The sequence below is a fragment of the Buteo buteo genome, chromosome 2 (genome assembly GCF_964188355.1).
Source record: "Buteo buteo chromosome 2, bButBut1.hap1.1, whole genome shotgun sequence".
Taxonomy (NCBI): Eukaryota; Metazoa; Chordata; class Aves; order Accipitriformes; family Accipitridae; genus Buteo; species Buteo buteo.
The window spans coordinates 48960158-48982159 of record NC_134172.1 but is presented as its reverse complement, the minus strand read 5'-3'; the positions used below and the strand labels follow the sequence as shown (position 1 = coordinate 48982159).

General features: G+C 38.3%; 1 protein-coding gene across 22 annotated transcripts in view; it reads right to left on the bottom strand.

The window, feature by feature from the left end:
* The window catches only part of LRRFIP2 (LRR binding FLII interacting protein 2), a 61109-nt gene extending 39355 nt beyond the window's left edge, over positions 1-21754 (bottom strand). For 18 of the 22 annotated variants that reach the window (XM_075053959.1, XM_075054077.1, XM_075054011.1 and 15 more), the window contains exons 1-3: positions 21494-21754; positions 11243-11347; positions 403-489 (exon numbers count right to left, since the gene is read on the bottom strand). In XM_075053959.1, the coding sequence (XP_074910060.1) occupies positions 403-489; positions 11243-11332 (177 nt within the window). In that variant the 5' untranslated portion in view covers positions 11333-11347; positions 21494-21754. Of the gene's footprint in view, positions 1-402; positions 490-11242; positions 11348-21319; positions 21370-21493 lie in introns of those variants that run through there. The other 4 variants (XM_075054093.1, XM_075054119.1, XM_075054102.1 and 1 more) reach the window with 3 other exon arrangements.
* Between the last annotated feature and the right edge of the window lie 248 nt (positions 21755-22002).

Below are 22002 nucleotides of genomic sequence, written 5' to 3'. Positions count from 1 at the left end.
CAAGCCTCTGTTTTGCCTGTAAAGCTAGAATTTAAAAATCACATTAAAACAGTTTTATTTTTCATCTGAAAGCAAGAGTGCTAATAGCCTATTTTGTATAGCAGATTTTTTTCCACAATACAAGTGTAACTATTAAGGAAGTTCAAAATGAATGTTCAGATTAATATTTTGTGAGGTGCTATCCACAGGTAAATACAAAGCAAGTTATCCTTTTAGGTATATAGCCTACGGGGAAAGAGGAAGGTATGGGGGGAGAGAGAGAGAAGCTAAGAGTTGCCTGATGCTGAAATACTAGCACGCAGCTGAATTACACTAAAGGACAAAATCTGATGCAAATACAGGAATAAAATACCTTAAGAATTTTAGTAAAGGTTTGCAATAATTCCTGATGATTTACACTACCTCTTTTTGCTGTCGCTCCAGCTCTCTCATACGTATATCTCTTGCTTCTGCTCGAGCTGCCCGTTTGGCTGCAAGCCTGGCTTCTGCCTACAAGCAAATAGAAAATACTGAAAGTTAAACCCACATTTTTTGTATAATGGTCTGAGTACTCAATTTAATAATCTCTTCACAAAAACACAATAAGATTCTAACATCACAATACATAAGTAGTAAAGAAATCAGAGTTCTCAGAATTAAATTTCAGAAGGGATATATACCTAACTCTTTACAGATATCATTACTATTTGAAAGAATTACATGTTGATAAAAGAACTGAGTTCAAGAACTGAGTTCAAAAGTATTACTATCACTAAATCTAAAAATTCACGTCCTGCAGACTTTAACAGGATTTTGCCTATGCATAGTACTTAAACAGGCATGTATGCAGCTGCAGAATCTTTGGCCACACGAAGACATTAAAACAAAAAAGAAAGAATCAAAACAAAGATATTAAACCACTACTGTTCATGTCATATTTAAAGGCTCTGCTATAATTAGATATTATTTCAAAAAGCAAATATCACTTAGAAGTTGAATTACTTCAAACAGCAATCAAAATCAAATCCATTATTGGACCAAATGTAAGAAAGAAATTTAGGGTTACAGTTCCTCCAGAACGAACTTAAACATTCACCATCACCAAAAAGGGACTTTCCCTACCTTTTCATTCAAGCCCTTAATACTCCCAACACTCAGAATCTGCTGTAAGCCAATTTTACTAACTACCACAGCAGAAAGTTAACAACGACAACAACAAAAAAGTAGTTTTCTGCTGCGTTAGTGAAATGAATTGGCTTGTACAAGGGTCCTATGAACACCAGACCTAGCAAAAGGGACAGGCACGACAACCAGTAGCAAGACCTTCCCCTTTTCAGTGGCAAAAAGCTGTTACATCTGCACTGCTTCTGAAACCTGGTTATTGGCAGATACAACTATGTATTTCCATCCACTCTCTATTTAGTCTCAACCAAAAAGAAACATATTGTCTTTCAGACACTAAATGCTACCTCAAATTTAATCAGTTAGTTAATTACATCATGCAATAATTTTGACATGAAGCTAGCTGTTGAGGAAAACACAACCTCAATTTTTTCATGTTCGAATAATGAGTTGATGAAAATTTTCTCTTAAATTCTTGAAATATTAAACCACTGAAGACAAGTTTTCCACCAAAAATTCCAGTTGTCTATCTAGTGTTAATAAGTTAAAAACTTATGAGAAACACCAGCAGCCAAAAATTAAGAATTCCTAATATCCAAACCATTTAATTTTAAAGAGCTTCTTAAAAATGTAAAATTCAGTGGAATTTTGCTTTTGGTTAAGGATAATTTTTTTCTGCTTTTGCCACTATCACAGTATAGATTTATGTAAAATATTAGAGACCTATAAAATCCATGACAATTGCAAGTAACTATCTTTTATTGTGCTTCAGGAAAAAGGAAGGAATATTTAACTCAGGGTTTAACTTTAAATTATGACTGAACTACAGATACAAAAATATCTATCAAATAGTGACAAGAAAGAACGCAAACACATTATAGCTTTATTACTTAAAATAGTTTGTCTTAACTTCAAATTACTCTCATTAAGATTGTTTTTCTATATTTTGCATACTAAGATGAAATGATTCCAAGTCTGTGTCAGCACTCCTGACTGCATAAAGCTGCTGCTCTTCCTACCTGATGACAGCACACAAGAAAAGCAAGGGAATTCCCATGCAACAGGAAGTCTTTTCTCACTTGCAGCCCCACTTTGTAATTGTCTGTAATCATAGCTCTGTGCATATAAACTTTCACATAGACATGTATGCAGCACAGAAAGGACTCAAACAGCTGATATGTCTGGGTTTAGTTCTGTCTATAGATCAGCAGATACACACATCTAGCCTTTAGACTCCAGCAAGGCTTTACTGTTAAAGCTAGAAAGTGCATTTGTTTACAGATTCATGCTAAAAATCAATTCACATTTCCCCACTTTCTTCTAGTCCTACAGCCAGAGACCTAACCTTCACATTCCTGCAGTAGAGGGGAAACAAATTTTCTTCCAATTTACTAAACCCTTCATAAAATACAGGAGATTTCTACAAACATTTGTCATAAAATAGGTGCCTGAAATTGAGGAAAAAAATTATCTTGCCTTTTAAGACAAATTTTTTAGCAAAAAATGGTTTGGTATTACATTAATTATTAATCTGAGCAACTAGATGCCTCTGAAAAAGTACACAATTTCAAAAAGACAAAGAAGATGGCAAGTTGACTGAAAGTGCAGTTCTTGGGTTTCCTTCACCAAACCTTACGGCATGAGACAAATCATATTACCATTTGAAAGGCCATCATACTGAATATTTCTTTATTCTCAGCAGAATTGTTAGAGAGCAGACCTCATGTTATTAATAGAGCACTCATACAAATCTTGGTAACTATGTAATTGAAATTCAAAATTACCATTAATGAAGAAATAACCATAATTCAAAAGGACATAGTTTTCTTCCTGGGTGCTGCTGTTCACTCTATTGTGTTACTGAAGAAAGCCCATAAAAGTTGTGAAACAAATTTCCACCAACAAACTCGTCACAAGTTAAATTCTTCAGCTATGTTGAAATAAAGTCTTTAAGATATGCTAAGGGAAATACAGTGCCACAACAGCTTTGGATAGAGAACTGAGTTGAGAAGATGAAGCTGTTTGGACTGTAGAAGCAGCAGAGAAAGAAAATCTAGACTACTGTTTATTTTTTAGAAAAAAAAACAGCAAAAGGACAGACAGTCATGTTATAATGCTTTTTCTAACTCAATTAGTATTTGAATTTAAGAGCATTCCAAATACATTGTTATTGCTTGCTCATAGGAGCTTGGGAGTCAGTCCAGGTTGCTTTCTACAGCTTGCATTAAACAAATTCCAGTCTTAGGAAACTACAGACTGGCCACTACAGTCTTGATTTCAGTTTCATTGCTCATTATTCTCTGTACAGTCTTTAGACCAGACACACATAAATAAAATACGTTATTTATGATAAATATATTACAGTATCATCTAATTGAAGTACAGCTTGTTAAAAAGTGATATAACATACCAAATTCCTATTTTCCTGAAATTAAAAAAATTAAACTGTGGATGGTCCAAGATCTAGCAAATCCGACACTTTATTTTAGAAGTTTCTAAAGGGGACTTCCAACTGCTAAAAAGAAATGCGGTAGCTGAAGGTTCTTGAACACTTCAACTGCAAATAAGAGATGAGGTATCCAAACCTGTTAGCACCATACCAGTACACTTATACTGGTGGCTAAAATGAAAAGAAACCTCTTGGTTATGTATTCTGGAGGACAAACAGGAGCCATAAGGTATAGATGCGACAATTTTGCATGGAATTTATTCAGAGAAGTGACCAAGAAAGGAGATAGAGGACTACAGAGAAGATCTTTGTAACAGAAGAGATTGGGTAGAAAGAAAGACAAGGAAGAAGCCCTCGAGACTTTGGATAGGAAAAAAAAAAGCACTAATTAATAAAGGGTTAATTAATAACGAAATATGTAATTTTTTTTTAATATGAACACACTCATACTACTCCTTAACTTTTACCTTCTACCCTAAGGACAAATACGCAATTTTAAACCAAGTGCCATATCTGCATTTCTTTGAGCATTAGCTCTGCTCTGAGTAACAAAACAAAGCCATCTGTTCATCGCTGAGTTCTGGAATTCTTCGTTTCAAAATAGGTACCAAAAAGCTTCACATGCAAAAAAAAAAAGTAATGTTTCCTTGCACCTGCATAAACAGCATTTCATTCTAGAGGAATATGATGATTCTGGCTGTTTTCAAGCAGTTAAGCTACTACCTTGAAGCAGTACTCACTTTGATTTGGTTATTTTATTGCATACATTTAGTAAACATAGGGGTAGCAAGAGAATATTCTCCTTCCATTACAGGTGACATGGTCAGTTTCCTCATTTTCACCTAAACCCTGATTACTAACAACTACTTACAGTCATTTAGAAAACCATCTCTGCTTACTTCATTTTTAACATATTTTTTTTTCATACATATTCTGCCACAATCTTTTGAAAACCTTTCAAACCATTTTATCTCAACATTGAAGGATAAAATTTAGTTCTTCAGTTAAATCCAAGATATTTTTGGCAAGAAAGAAAGGAGAAAGGGAAAAAGACCAGATTTTAATTTGAATGCCTCTGTAGAAATTGAGTCTGTAGTCTCTCATTTCTGATGTGGTTTTTCTTAGTCTCTTCACAGCAACGATCAAGTTCTTCACCAAGTTAAGAAGCATACTAGTGCACAGAATTGATATGGTAGAAGCTGCGCTACATGTTGAGCAAGGAGAAGCATAACATCTGTCTCCATACTGTAGACAGGCATCTTTCTCCTTCCCCTTGCTTGCAAGAAGGAATTTGCTAGAAAGCAATAGTATTTTATTTTTAATTTTCATACTGTAGAGGTCATTCATTAACTAGTTCAGATTCAGCATAAAAGCTTCATGAGGAAAAAATATAGGCTATACTAAAATATGCTATTCACCTCTTAAAAAAATATGAATGCTTTTCATTGAAAAATCAGAATTATTTTGTCATCACGGGCTACATACAATACATCTAACTCATTCCCCTCTCTGTCAAGGGATATGCAGTGTTTACAGTCCTGCAGTTTCCAATGCAGGAGGCCCAAGCAAAGAAGGTTTTCCTTCTTCCACCAGACAGCAGTGGTGAGGGCACTGGCTACCCCTGCCAAGGTACCAGGCTCCCTTTCTGCTGCAGGGTGTTTGACAGAACTACACCAGTACATTCTGCCAGCTCTGGCAAAGCACCAAGACGAGCATTTTAAAAACATTCACTGTATTTCTTAATATGCTACTACACACTGCACTATAAAGTTTATTTCATCATTTCTTATTAAATGAACATGCATTATTTCTCTCTTCTGTTGCTTGTTTTGTCTGTATTCTCATTTCCACGCTTTCTGCCCTCCTTATCTCCGTACTGTCTCAAGAACCCAAGGCAATACCACCACTCGTGCCAAATGTATTTCTTATGCCTCCTCTGAAACGTCTTCCTTGCACTTATTTCTGATGTGCCTTACTCTTTCTCCAGTTGTCTACAAAGCAAACACTATAATCGACAAAATCTTAATGTTTACATGATTTAAAGGTTTAGAATTCTTTATTTCTGATGTCTCTTCTTCCATTTATTATACAGATCCATATATAGATTAGAAAATCTCTAGAATACCTTATCTCCTATAAAATATCCTTAACCACTACTGAAAACAGCAGCAAAGTTTTTAATTAATACTGAAGTAGAAACAGCTGATGGAAAAATATTTAAGTGATCTCTTATTAAAACAAATTCAAAAATCATCTAGTGTCTACAAAGACAATCGCTGTATGAGGGTGGGGTTCTTTGGGGTTTTGTTTGTTTTCTTAAGGAAAGCTGAAGCTGTATGCAGAGAGAAACATGTACTGAACTTTGAATAGATTCAATACGACAAAGACTATGTTGTCAACCATTTTGAAATTCATGATATAGCCTTCAAACATTTTGAAATATTGAACTCTTGGCTTTTTCTACACTGGCAATTAAGTAACATAACATTTTTACCAAAGTAAGAACAATTGCACTATACCCAAAGAGAGTGAATTTTAAATCCAAATGAATCTTTATTCTCTCCCATGAGAAAACACCTCTTTAAGAGTTTCCAGGCTCCTGCTATACAATTAGAGGAGAGTCATGAGAATGGTTCCTGAAAAAATACACACAAGATGCTACAAGAAGGAAATTAAATGAACAGTGATGCAATCCTTGTCCACAAGCTCTAGTTCTTTGTCATCTAGAGTTATTCAGCCCTGAAGAATGGAAGAGTTGCTAATGCAAGCACGGAAAGAAAGGATATAAAAGGTAAATCCTGATTGTCCCTTCACACTGCTACTTATCGGGTTGAGGCTGGTAAGATGACAAGAGTCAGACTCTTCTCAATTTCTGGCATGATGTTCACTGTATCTGAGCTTGAACTGAAGTCAATGTAACAACACAGAAGTGACTAAAACTTTTGCTGTGGCATGTAAGGCTGGTCTTGGAGAAAGAGGTCTCAAGTAATCGTAAGAGATGCCTAGTGACAGGTTACTGCTGCATATGTAAGATGAACACAACAACTTGTCTGCAAATTACAAAGACAAGCAAAGCAACGATGCAGATGTCAGCTGAAGATTCTCTGCTTATAAAGTTGTTTTGTGGACAGTGTATCTCCACAACAAAACCACAGGGAAAACAGATCTTGAGATCATATCAGCTGTATCCAGTGTAGACTGTGAACATAACCTTGAGAATATGAACCTCAATTTTTATTTATTTGTTAAACAAAAAGGATTCCCGCATAAGAACCTAATCTTGACAGGAACCTGAAGTCACACTAGACAATCCCTATCTGTTATTTGGAAAGGCAGAATTTTCCACGAGACAGAAGAAACTGTCTTCCATACCAGCTGGCTTATTGTCAATTTGAGAAAGCTAACAGCTTCAGAATCCGTTACAACAGCTAAAGAAGGAGCCAGAAGGTGGTATAAAGGAACTCTTCATATTTTCAGGAGAGAGGCATTTTTTAATTTATTTATTTTTTTAATAAGAGATAAGCCAACTTCAGATTAACCTTGCTATAATCAGAAAACACTGGCCAATACTCCACTTTAATGTAGTAGGGTGCATTTACACTCAAGAATTCTCACTTTTCTCCTTGCAGGGAACACCTGGACAATATACCTACAGCTGTTCCCACAGCTTCTGAAACAAAAATGATAAACTGGTAATCCTCTCTGTTGTACCAAGGTAAGACTTCCAAACTGATCAACTGCAACTACTCTTACTTAAGACACTGAATAATATGGAGAGTGCATTGCTTCCAGAAAAGGATGTGTAGATCCCTGTCCCTGGATATGTAAATCACCTTTACTCTTCCTCAGTTTCAGTGAGCACAAGGGAATTCAGTGCTGGGAAGGATAACACACAACAGAATACAAAGTAGATCTCAAAGAAAGAGGTCTGGTAACTCAGAAGTTCTTGGAATAAGGCAATAATTCACTCCAATGTGGATGTTTTAGCATACTTGTGCCTTGTTTAGTGCAGAAGCATTGCAGAAGAGCTTGTCTCAATGCAAACTCCCACAGCAAGGAAAAGATATGAAAGAACTCTCTACATAACAGTGCTAGTGCTATAAGAAGCAAAGGGGAGGAGAAACAACTGACAGAGAAGTTTTCTGATGCAGAGGAAAGATGCAAAACATGAAAGAAATCTCACAAGGAGGAAGTAGTTTGACCAAGCCCTTCAGATCCTATGATAGTACCCTTGTCTTCCATTAAATATTTTCATATGACACAGATTCAATCAGTGCAGAAAAATGACTATATAGAAATGATTTTATTGGATCAGTACCAAAGAATTCTTTACACAAAATTTCCTAGAAAGCAGATGTTTGTTGGTACCAAAATGAAGATATCACATTTTTTGGACATGTCCCATAGAACAAGGAAATCTCAATTTTGTCAAATTAGAGTGGTGAGAAAGAATAAGATTAGTGCTTTCTGAAGTCTGAACTTTTGGAGAAAAAAAACCCTGAAACTTCGTATGCTACACTAGAAGTCTTTGCTAGTATTACAAACTCTGATAATTCCTTGTGCTATTTTTGGACTGCTCTGAATCCCAGAATACTTCTATGCAGTTTTTCCATGCAGATCATTCTGAGTGCTTGCCTTTTGTTTCAGCATATTCTGTTTACCATCTCTTGATACCTAGAACACCTTTTAGGAACGTTTTCCTCACAAGACATCTGACTTCTGGATTATGGGACTCAATTCAACTGTTATAACATCTGCTAAAAAGGTAATTTCAGAAGAGGAAGTTGAGGAACAAAACACTCTGACAATAAAAAGATAAGCAAGCCATGTTGCTGAGATAATGGCCTCAGAATGGCAAAGTACACCTACTCTATATATTCATATGCTGAGAACTGGCATGCCCTATATCAGCACAGTAACTGAAAACTTTTCCACAGCCTCAAATAATAAGGCGTATGTATGGCACAGTAAAATCAGATGTTATTTAAAGACAGAACTTAGTTCCTCTGCTGTTATATCCCAAGAAATGCATTCTGTTCCTTTAAAGTAAAAATTTTCTTTAGAATAAGTTGGGTAATACTATGAATTACAGCGACCAATTAAATGACAACAGCTGCTGACATGGGATCCAAGGGCCAGCTTCTCCTACACAGACCAAGGGATTAACAACCTGACAGTAGTACATATTGTGATAATACTGTATTTGTGATGACATACAACTTTTCACACTATTTTAAAATTGGATAACAGTTTTAAATTAAGACTTAAAGTGAAACCTGGATATGGCCACACAAAAGAAGAAATGGTGCTATGCACGACTTTGAAAACATGTAGTAAAGGTGATAAACTATTTTATTCTGAAATACATTGAATTCTCTTCTCCCTAACAAGCCATGAAAGTGACCCTTGAAATACAGAAAAATGCCAGAATATTAGAAAGGGAAAAAAATAATTCTAGTAAGAAAATCAGAAGGAACATTTAGAACAATTTAATTCAAATAGGTTTTAAGAATTATTAATAGACATAAAACAGTTAAAGACAATATGAAATGCCTACCCCTTAAATGATATGCTGATCAGCATAAAAATTTTAGTTTATCTTCAGCAGATTTGGATTAATATCATAATACTGAATAAGCTTTATGAGCTTTTGAGCAAGTTATTTTCCAGTTCATTTTTGACAGAAGAGGAGGAAAGACTTAATATACATTAATCCCTGGAATAGACATATTCAACTTGGTTATCTCAGCAAGATAACACCTCTAGCTGTGAGACCTAGTATCAGTTTAATTTAGCATTAAGGGGGAAAAAATGCTTTCATTTTTGTTTAATTTATGCTCATGCTCAAATTTTAATTGAGGGGGGTAGCAATCATAGAATCATTAAGGTTGGAAAAGACCTTTAAGATCATTGAGTCCAACCATTAACCTAGCACTGTCAAGTTTACCACTAAATCATGTCCCCAAGTCCACATCTACATGTCTTTTAAATACCTCCAGGGATGACTCAACCACTTCCCTGGGCAGCCTGTTCCAATGCTTGACAACCCTTTCGGTGAAGAAATTTTTCCTAATATCCAATCTAAACCTCCCCTGGCACAACTTGAGGCCATTTCCTTTTGTCCTATCACTTGTTACTTGGGAGGAGAGACCGGCACCCACCTCACTACAACCTCCTTTCAGGTAGTTGTAGTGAGCAATAAGGTCTCCCCTCAGCCTCCTTTTCTCCAGGCTAAACCACCCCAGTTCCCTCAGCTGCTCCTCATAACACTTGTCCTCTAGACCCTTCACCATCTTCGTTGCTCTTCTTTGGACATGATCCAGCACCTCAATGTCTTTGTTGTAGTGAGGGGCCCAAAACTGAACACAGTATTCAAGGTGTGGCCTCACCAGCGCCAAGTAAGAGATGTAAGAGAACAAAGCACCACAGTAATTTTAAGACAGACAATACTTACTACACCATGCTATAGGGACCCTTTTCCCTAGGCTAAGTTGCAAGCTGATGTTACTATACTGGAACCATGCACAGAATACTAGAAAGAAATTTAAAGCCAGATTCCTTCTCCCTTGTTAACTGTTTTGCCCAAAACTGGGAGATGGAACTTGATGAGTGAGACAGTACATGACCCAGAGCCCCACACAGAACATATCCGGTAGGGCGAGAACTTCCATTACATTTGGTGTTAACAGAGCTTTCTGGAAAGTAACTAACTAAATGAATATGATTTTTTTGCTGACAGAGCATTTTCTTAGCCTACAGTCTATGACGGCTACATTTGAAAAGGCATACAGAAGCTGTGTTTTCAAAGACCTATCACCTACCTATTTTGTCTTGCATACACGTATACGTATATATACTATACGCACACATACATAGACAACAGTTTACATTACAAGGCCAATTAGAATCTGCATTTTGCACTCATTTTGTCAACTAGGGTGAGCTGCTTTGTAGATAGTGTAGCTCAAAGCTTCTGTATACACTTGTATACAAACAATACTAAGGCTTTTGTTTCCAAGTCACAGCATTTCCTCCCAGAAAAACTCAAGTCCAAATAAATGTCTGTAAGACTCTAAATTCCAGCTGCCTCCTTCCTATATCCGGTGGGACAAAATTCCCCTTTGTATCAACTTCTTGTTTATTACATTTTTGACTGGTTACCTCCCGCTCTCTATTTTTCAGGTGGTGACTCTGTTAAGAAAGTCCTGGTATAGCATACATCTTAAGCTTATTTTGACAGAAATGTGACTTCACATTTGAAATAAAATATATTAAAAATACCTTTTAATAATAACTATTACTCATTCAACACTAATACACTATACTTACTATCTTAAGAATAATACACAATGCAATGGGATAAATGTTGGAATTTTTTTTTAGTTTTAGACCTGAGATAGCAATTGGATTTCTCATTCCTCTTTAGCTAAGCATATAGCTATCTGTAGAAATATCTGCTAAGCTTAAGTGTGATCCTGTGAAGTTACACAAATCATACAATTAATACATCATTGTGACATTTCAGTAAATGTGATTTTTTTGGATCAAAAATACTCCTAGTTTGTATTAATTGTCATATTTTTGGCTAATTACACTTTTTAATGCACAGCTTAAAAAATTCAATTTTTGTTTTGATAATGAGATTGCTTTCATCTCTATTTCTGAATTTAAGACAATCTGAAATTAACAAACCTCTCTGGCAATGTTACTCAGAGCTTCATCTTCTGCCGAAAACCTGTCTTTCACTGGAGTTCTCTTCCGTCCTGATCCAGGAGTTCCCATTTTTATTCTCTGGTTCTGTATTTGTAAAAACAGACGGGAAAAAGCTCAGTTTTCAGATCTGGAATTAAAACTAAACAAGCAATTCACACCCCAAAATGTGATAAATTTTCCAATTCTTTAGCTATATGATACTTCAGAAACCTACATGCCATTGGCACAAATTTCTCCAGTAGTTCTATTTCTGGGAAAACTTTATCACAAAATCTTGCAGCAGCTTTACAGAGCACCACTGCATCCTACAAGGCGCATACACAGCATTTTTCTACTGAACAGAACCCATCAGTTTACCTACAGCTTCAAAGTTATACACAACTGTCAAGCGCTCCTTGCTCAATGACAATACCTATGTACCCTGTCACTTTTCACAACTCCTAAAAGTAAGTATCCATATAATTTTATGAACGTGAAGAAAACCTATAGGCAGCAATGTGTTCAAGAATTAAACTTACAGGATCATAAGAGCTCTCTCCAAAACAGAAAAGATAGATTCAGCAAACTTTTCAAAGCACCAAAGCAGGGAGGTGAGGCTTATTTACGTTTTAATGCAGCTGTTCTCATTCAGCTGCAACTGAACAAGAACAGCAGTGGTCTTCTAAAGTAGAAGTTTTACTATAGTAGAAGTAAAGACATTTCTAGTCAAACATTCTTTTGCCTAATGAGATTCCTAATTAGGGAAATGGAGAAACATACTAACATCATATACCCAGAATAATACATACAATAGCCTCTTAGTCTTCTTCCAGAAACTTCTGTTATCAATTGCAAGAATATAAAAATCACCACCAAGCCAAAACATAGCACATACAGCCACAGACAGCAAACCATTACTCAAAAAATAATCTAAATTAGTTTTTTCAAATATCCTAAAGAAACCCTACTTCCAGACATCCAGGTCTTTCCAAATGTCACATCAGAATTTGGTGGTAGTCCAGCTATTTGATATAAATGAGGTAAGTGTCCCACACAGGGAAAACACCTTACTTAGAACAAAATTTTCTCCACGCAAATAGAAAAGGTCTAGAAGGGAACTACTATTGGCTATCCTTTTGCAACTGACCTGGTGCAAGAACCATCTTTCATACTGGGTCTAACCAGCAAACATTCAAGAATTCCTTACAGTTTAATCAAAGGGAGAAAATAAAAAAAAAAGTGACAGCGGTATTCTTGTGCGAGCACAGTTTTTACTTTTATTTTTATACAGCAATCACAAAGCCAAAATACACTGGGGTACTTCCTGGCACTAAAAGATACCAAGTAAAATCACAGTTTTTTGTTTTTTGTTTTTTTAATTTTAGCTTCTATACTTCTTCCCTCCTCCATAAGTCTATCCCACTAGTCCTCTCTTTTCCTTGGAGGCAGGAAGTTTTTTATTCTGCTTCAAATTCTGCAGGTATTTTACTATTCTTTAAGTGCTTAGGTAAGGGAAATAGAATATTTGCTGATGAGAGAAAAGACAACAAAGACTTGAAACTGGATGTCCCTCTTCTTAAAAGCTCCTGCATAGGACAGATGTAACAGTTATGCAATAATCTTACTCCCAGTTGCTATTCTGAGACCAAAACTAAACATACCCAATACTGCAGGTGCACAACAACTCCATTGTGTAAAAAACCTTGAAGGAGAGCTTGCAGTGTTTGCGAACAAGCAGTAGAGGAATAAAACCACAGTATCTGAAGGGGCCAGAGAAGATGCAGTTCTATTGTCCAGTAACGAACACACTCCTGATGGAGAAGAGTGGACATAAGTATCCCCTGGATTTCATCCATTCCTCCACAGGCTGCTGATTCATTTTGTAGTGCAGAGTGGTTGGATAAAATAGAGGCATTTGGACCAACACACAGGACTCACCTGCCAGGAAGTGTTTTCACCATCTGCCTCTGGCTCATGGTTCAATTTATTTGTTTACTCACCCGCAACATGATTTTTTTGCTTGTTTTGGCTTTAATTCTGGTATTAGGTAGCAGCACACTTTCAGGAAGAAATATGATTCCAGCCTCGTATCAGAGATTGGGATGGGTCTTGAAGTAGGACAGCAGAGCTCAAACTCAGCGTAAAGGGAGACTGATATAAGGCCTGGGACAAGTATTGCCACTATTAATCCACTCCACAAGAGTCTGTCTTTTTAGTCTTAAAAAGAAGCAAGCAAACTTACGTGTTATACTCAGATTAATTTCGATATATACATGCAGAAAGCAGTTTGGAGATCTCTGTGGCAAAGGTTTAAGCTCAGAGCTACAGGTTGCTGCCCATCTTTGGAAGAAATGTATCCAAAAATCTGCATCTTTTTTCAGTAATTCTTACTGGCTGACTTCAAATAAGAAAAGCAGGTAGGGCCCAAAGCAGAAGTTGCATCAACACAAAATAATATGCCCTTACTACAGAAGTTTTTCCACAAGTTTATATATTAGCCAAAAAAAGAAAATGAAAAATCAGGAAATTATGTTATTACAATAGATCAGCTCATGTAAACAACAAAACTGAAACCTAGCTACTAAAAAAGGTCACTAAGCACGAAATGAAATTTTTTTAATTTCTATGTTGAGGGTTATATTTCTTAACTAAATATTTACCACATTAGTAAAAACTGCACATGCCATAGACCTGAACTGCATTTGTGGACATCCTTTAAACAACATACCACTTCTAATACAGAACTAACTTTGGTTTGTTAATTCAGTGAGATTCTCTTAGCTGGTAGACTGATGCGGGGAATTGAATGTAATAGGTTATATAGCTATTTTTAGTATACCTACGTTCAGACTGACAGTAACTACTAACGTATATATGTAGTGAATTTAAAAAAAAATAGATGCTGATGCTTTAAATGAGTAAAAAGCACTTCATCTCAGTCTTGCTGTAGCATAATTGTGCCAAAGTCACTGTGGAGGAAGGTGAGTGTGGCACTCCTGCCAGCCATCTGCCACGCTTCTCACCTAGGATGAGCACAGAACTCCTGACTGAGCCCAAACCCAAAAAACAGGAAGCAGGGACATGTTACTTAGAAGGTATACAGACATGTTGCCTTTGCCTACAAGGAGAAGTTAGGCAAGCCAAAGCTCAGCTGGAGTCAAAACCAGCAAAGGTTGACAGGGACAAAGAGGAAGGCTACTGTAAGAACAAAAGAAAGACTAAGAAAACTGTTGGGCCATTGCTTAGTGACACAGGGCTTGCAAGGCCCATCCTTGGCAAAATAGACTGGTTAATATCAAATGTGAAGATAAGAATTTTTGTGTGTGCAAATCAAATATGCAAAATTGTCTGACAGAACCTTTGCCCAAAACTGGTCATGTTGAAGAGCAAGAGGATCATCAGTTAGATTAAACAGTAACTAGGGAATTAGAAAGAAATGTTTGAAAGAAAGGAGTCCTCTTGAAAAGAAGCATAAAAAAACATGAAAGTCTGTACCAGTGGGAGAGACCTTGGAGAGGAAGTGGCGTCAGTCAAACCCTGGTTTGACACTGCCAGAAGTCACCCCGCTTACTGCATCATGGCATCTGTCCAGGCCAGACAGCACAGCACCCTTCCCGGAGGATGCAAGCTCCTGCACTCCAGCTGGCAGGTGGTCCGTTCAGGGTGCAGCAAGGGCGGAGAACCCACACCTTAGGTGCATGAACCCAAGCTTGTGAGGTGCACAAACCCAAGTTTGTGAGGTGCACTCTCACTGGCACATCCATTAGGGCATTGCAGGGAACAGCATAAGTACATGCAAATCTAGAGAACTCACATCTCCAAGAGGAATCATGTGCAAATAGGGGACCCTGAAGTTGAAGAACAGAGGCATGTTAAACATTAGCCTAGAGAGGCTGTGAAACATCCAGCCCTGAAGATATTCAAAACTTGACCAGACAAGGCTCTGAAAAACCTGCTCTAATTGACCACGCTTTGGGCAAGGGGTGACCTCAAGAATTTCCTTCCAAAATAACAGACTATATGATTCTATAGTTGTTATTGCTGCCAGCTTTGAAACTAAATCTCAATATAAGCTTTCTTTAATAAGATGTTTTAACATGTCTTCAAGGGTCTTGTCACAATTTCTTCCATTCCATTTAACTTTTAATTGAGCTGATGTATGTCAGAGTATTTCATGTCTTGTTATACAGTTCAGTACTAAAGAGATTTAGTCCTATTGCTAACAGACTAATTAGTCTAATACTAAATGCATCATGATGTTACTTCTCAGAAAAATGTAAGGTGCCAAATATTTCACATGCATGCAGAAATATTTCATAGGTGCTTCACTTGCATAACTTGCTATTTACAGGAAAAATTATTTTGACACAAGTTATAAAGAATTTAACATATGGTATAATATTACGATTTTCACAGAAAATAACTAAAGACTACCCCAAAACAAAATACAACTGCACAAAGAACAGTTTGTTACACTGGCCTTCCTAAACTATAAAAGATAATAAAAGGAAAGTACATTATAATCTGCTGCATTTACAGTTCAGAACTCCTGAGTCACAACTATTATGTGTTTATTTCTTACTGTAGGCTGGGTTACACATTGTATTACATGACTGATGAAGTGATATCCTGTTGTATTTCATTCCCAAAAACTGAAATATTCTCAAGTCCCGAAACAAATGAGGACATCTGTGAGGAAATCCCTCAAGTTCCCTCTTACCCATCTGCACTTCAGGCATATATAAATTTTATCTCTTCCCCAAGTCTTTGCTGTCTATTCTTCTTCTTCTTACCTTCTGACTAAAGGTTCTCTTTGTTTCTTTTTCACTTCCTAGAAAAAAAGTGTAACCTGTCTTACATAAAACAGAAGTTACACTACAGTTTAAGGCCCTATTACTCACCACCTTCAATGGCACCACCTGTTCTGATGCCTGGGTCTATGCCAGTGTATTTGGCATCACATACATGCAAGGCATTCAGATACTACAGTGTGAACACGCTATAAATAAACAGACTGAAACTCTCCTTTTCTCTTTCAAGAAAGACTACAAGATAATTAAAATTCACCTGTGTAGAAACAATCTCTGTATATTTGATCCAACAACAGAAAAGAGCAGTGCTGCTCGAGAAACACTGGCTGTTAGAACCAGCCTCAGTTTCCCAGTTAATACTAGAATATAAGCCAGCAGCCCCTGCATTTGAAGTCCAAAGCCACAAACACAGCAGTTTATATCTTTAAAGTAAATTCTTTTAATGCTAAGGAGTTGCTCCTTTTGCTCATAACATCCAAGCAAAGTTTCTTGCTATTTCAGTTGTCCACTTGCAAAGTTAACATTTTTATCTGCTACAGACCTTTAAACACTTGAATTGAGTGGACCATAAAGGAGGTTCTACAGAATACTGCAATAGCACTAACTGCCTCTGCTGCTGAAAAGTGTTATCTTTGACATGTGATAGGACAGATAAACACTACTGGGAAGTTGTTCATTATAAAATATCATCTGAGTGTTAATTTCACAATATTAGAGTACATAAATACCTAGGTTTGTCACAGAATTTTATCTGTCTCTTAACAACCAAGATGTAGCACTAGGCATTTTCTCAACAAACCCCCAAAATCTCACAGAATACTTAGTAACAGTCCGTGTGATCAGTTTCAGTTATAAGTTGATTCAATTTAATGAAGTGGCTAAATCCTTTGATTTCATAAGGACAAAAAGGCAATGAAGCCATTGGGAGAGGGCAACATTAACACAGAGGAAGGGTGGAATTTCTTGACATCAAACAGTCTAAAAACCTAAAAGAAAGAATCTGAATGAAGGTTTACTTGGACAAATAATGTTGGAAACACATTAATAAATAAGGAGGATGAATGTAAGAAGCAGGAAAAAAAGAAAACATTGCTCACCAGCAAACCAATCACAGATTGTTGATAAAGTACAAACAGTAGTAACCATTTTCATTTTTGACAGTTCCACAAATGTGAAATATACTAGGAAAACATACTTGTGAAATATACTAAAAAGAGTAAAAGCTTTTTCAAATAGCTAACTAAAAAGAAAGATTTAAGAAGCAGGAATGCTATGCAATGATGATGGAGTTGAAATTGAAGAATCTGAATATACTTCATAAGTTAACTGAACACTTGCTCATTACTTCAACGAATGAATAGTGCTGATGAGTGAAAATATGGAAGCTACCATACCTGCAATTAGAGCAAAGTTCTAAAAGTTAATGTGCTCAGAAGAACAGTGGAAAACCCAACCCAGCTATTTTAAAGAACTGTCTCATGAAATTGCAGCTCTAGCAACACAAAGCTACAAACAACCCAGAGGTATTATTACTGCAAAACAGCAGAAGTAGCATTCATATTTGAGAAGGAGCAGAAAGAATCACATTGGAAATCACAATCCTATTTGCTTAACCTTCAGTGCTTTGTCAAAGCAAACTCTAAAGGAGACACAGGAATACGTGGACATAGAATAAAAATACATGTCTTGAGTTAAAATTACACAAGACAAACATAAGTCTTCCCCAGAAGAATGCCCCTGTACAAGGGTATGCTCTTTGGAATTAGCATATCTGTCCATGGGCTCAAAAGCACCCAAGAAAGAAAAGTAGCTGCATGATCACAGTGTGACCATGACCCAACAAAGGAGTGTGTGGGGAGTGAGAAAGAAAAGTAAACAGGGTTTTAATGCAAGTAGTTTTAAGGATTCATTTAGAATTTTCATTCAGAATAACCTTGTTCAGAAAAAGATTAACTGAAACTAGAGCTATTGCAAAAAAGAGTTGCTAATATGAGTAAAAGAGCCTAACATCAAAGGGAAAAAGCAAGACTGAGAAGAGCATATAATTACTGTCTGCCAAAAGATTACTGTTCTTACCACTATGATGGAGGCAAAGTTATTCCAGTTCATGAATCGTGTTTCCATTTTAAAAAAAAACCTGTTCATCTCTAATCACAGCTCCCTTCAGAAACCCGTTGGCACAAAGTTTCTGCTTTGAGCGGACAAGCTCATGTCAGCTTCTTCACGAAAAAGTTACTCTTTGTATAATTGACAGTTAATCCAGTACAAGCTGACAACTGCACAACCTACCCCTTTAATGCAGCATATTTGCAGTTTATTTGCCTTTTTAAAATCTGAGAAATACAACTTCTTACAAGTTCATGGTGTTTAGCAATAGAAAGACAATTCCTTAGAGGGGGTTGAAATCCCTCAGTTTGTTGGTGTTATGGAGCTATAGATGAACAGTAAGTCACCAGTTAGGAACCAAAAAGCCATTACGCAGTCCTCAAAAGTGTTGTCTGATGAAGCCATAAAGTGTAGCCGTGCCTGGTTAGTGTTGGTAAACTTAAAGCAATGCAAGCCAGTAACTGTACAAATGTATCCTATAGCCCTGTAGAACCACCAGGCACCTCCAGACCCACACCAAGCTGTCTTTGCTGACCTTCTTAAGCCTTTGCAAACTACCAAAATTCCAAGACAACATCATGCAGTGATGCAGCTTCATGTAGTGGCACTTATTTTACGAAGTACGAGTTCTCTGCCATTCAGTTGCTATGAACCGCACTTAGAGACACCATTACTCCACAAAATAAAACATTACATACAGGATATTATCATCAGAGACAAGAAGCATCTGCAAAGCTCCTATAATGGTCACTTACTAGAGGATTTCTCAGGGCACAATGTAAAGCATATCTAGGTTTCAGAAAAGGAGTGTAACACAGTTAGACTTTTCTAGAATCAGTGCTACCATAAATGCTGAAGATCCAGGAACAAACTAAGAAATCAAGCGCGATTTGAAAATATGAGGAAATGACAGTACTATAATGAGCACCATGAAAAATGACAGGAATGCATAATAAAAAACTGAGTATCCTTTCTGTCATTTTGCAAAAGAATGATTCATTACTCATAAAAAAAAAACCCCAAACCAAAACACTGCTACTATGTTGAGGGTCCATTTTTTAATGAAACAAACAGAGAGCCCCATGGTAACAACCCACGTTCAGTAACAAGCTGCAACTATTTAAGATATTTTTCCATTACCAATTTAATACACTCCTACACTCTTTTCTACTACTGCTACAGTTACAGTATAACAAAGAAAAGCTACTGAAGCAAGCAGGACAAATTCTCCTGGGTACCCCTTAGAGCTTTCTCCACCTGCTGTTTCTTTGATCAGCTGACATCACTCCTGCTGACTAGCCCTCTGCTGCAGTAGCAGGCTGGTAGGCTTAGAAACACTTCTTCTGACCTGGCCAGTTGGCAGGTGTCCCTTCATCTCTTCCCTTGGAGCAGCTCTAACTCTGCATGCCTAATACTGAAAAACATCAACTTTATCATCTTCATAAGCAGACAGCACTATTTACATGAACTATTTTCAAGGACATGTAATGCATAAACACAAACTGTCCATTACATACACTTACACGGTATCTACTTTCCAGATATTCAAGATAATAAATTTGGCTTACTTTCTCAGAAAGCATCTCTAATCATTTTTTGTACCACTACTGGACCGTACTGCCCCATAACTATCACCACACCTTCACATGGGGGATCTTAGAAACACAAATAACATAGTATCAAATCTGTTACTGCTTTCTAATCCTCTGCTGGCATTATATACCAGAGGTATTCAATTATATATATGACACCAATCTAGGTTTTTGTGGGTACATGCACATGACAGCTTGTGCACTATGTGAAAGTCTAGACCTTAACATGTTCTACAGATCCCTACTACTTGGAGTCCGATTTAAACAGCACTTTCTAAAAGTTCACAGGTGTTAAAGTACGACGCCATCTTCTAAGACAATAAGAGTCATTACAAAAAAGAAAAAAGAAGCTCCACTGGAGTTAGTTCATAAGAAGTACTGATGTTTAGGGCAACAGGCTTACACCTGACACATTTCACACAACTGTCTTCTATTCACAAGTTCTCAGCTACAGCCAGGAATTCAGTTCAGGTAAGACTGACTTCACACTCTAAGGTAAACATCTCCAAACCCAAGTAACACAAAAAAACCAATGGAAAAAGCACGTCATGTACATCAAACTATCTTGTACTGTAGGAGCACCTTTCATCTGTTCTTACATCATCACTAAGCAATTACATTAAGCAAAGAAACAGATGTATATTAAGAAGATAACTGTTTCTGGGGCCCAATACATTTAATTACATTCAAGAGACAATGAATGTTTAAAGAACTCACCAGACAAGCATTGATTTAACCTTACAGGAAACTTGTAACAAAAAACTCCACACATCTCCAAAGGTGTTTGATGCTAACATTGATACTTTAAAGGGATAAAACTGATCCTAGACCTTCCTAGTTTCAAGCCAAATACGTCTGTAAGTCTGCCTAAAACAAGGGAGTCACTAAGTAGATCATACAAATTCAACATAGTACTACTTCATCTGCAAAACGTTTTCATTATCAGTGAAATACATAACACTGCCCTTCAAAGTGTCATGCTAGGATTCACACTGGAAACCACTTCGAACACACAGAGCTGATCACAGCCCAGAGCTGGTTTTGGGCTCCTTCCAAAATCGTGAATGTTCCCGTCTCTCTTATCACCAGCAACAGTCTCTTTACAATTATAGCAGCAGGGCATACTAAGAATAAAAAAATAAACGTGCTCTGAGATAAGAAAAATTTAAAAAAGCCCGAGTAAGCATCAGGAGGCCTGACTGAACCCTACCACAACTCTCTACCGAGGGGGCACGCCCTGCTGCTCCGGGGAACAGCAAAGCTGCGGTAACGTGCTTCGAGGAAGTGCGAGACAGAAAGGCACCGAAACACACACAGCTGTGATTTCAGGACATCTTCCTTTCTCTCCCTCTCCTCTTCCTCCCCCTCATTCCGCCGTTTCCACTCAGAACCGAGGCGCGAACGGCACCTTCCCACAGGCCTTGCGGGCCGGGGGCGAGGCATCGAGCTCGGCGGAAAGGCTCGGGGCGGCCCCGGCCTCCCCCTGCCCGCCCGCGTCAGGTCTGACAGCGGCCACAAAGACGGGGGCCGTGCCGCCGCCGTTGTCGCTTCCCTTTCTCTTCACCTACCTGACGAGGGAGCCCCGGCTGAGCCGCCGTGCCCTCCCCGCTTCTCTAAACCCGAAGAACCGGGTTCCCACCCTACTTCCCCGCCCCGTCCGGGTTTGTATGCATATGACACCCTGCCCCCCCCACCACTCCCGGCCCTCACCCTCTTCTTGCCCGGGCCCCAGGGAGCCTTACCTGCGGGCCAGCCTGCCGCAGTACCGGAACGCCTTAACAGGGAGGGGGGGGTGCGAGGAGCCCGTGGGTCCCGGAATCGCCTCAGGCTCCTTCCTTCCCTCGCTCCCCACGCCCAGAGCCCAAGGAACAGAGGCAGAAGCCGCCCCAGGGCGAGCGCGCTGCCCGCCGGGCACGGACCGTCCAGGGGCCGCGGCAAAGGCAGCGGCAACCTCACTTCACCCGTTCCCCCCCTTCCGCCCCTTCCCCCCCCTTCCCCGTGAGGGGCCGCAGGAACCGGAGCTTTAGGCAAAGACGAGCCGCCCCGCTCCAGGCCGCCGCCCTCCTCCTCCTCCTCCCCGCCCCGCCCTCTTGCCTCCTCCCCTTCAATGCCGGGCGGTTAGGGCCACATCAAGAACCCCGGTAGGAAACAGCGGTTAATTTCAAACCGCCCGCAGGGTCCTGCGGAAGGAGGAAAGGGCCGGCGCTGAGGGAGGGCGGCCGGCAGCCGCGGCGGGAGCGGTACACGACCC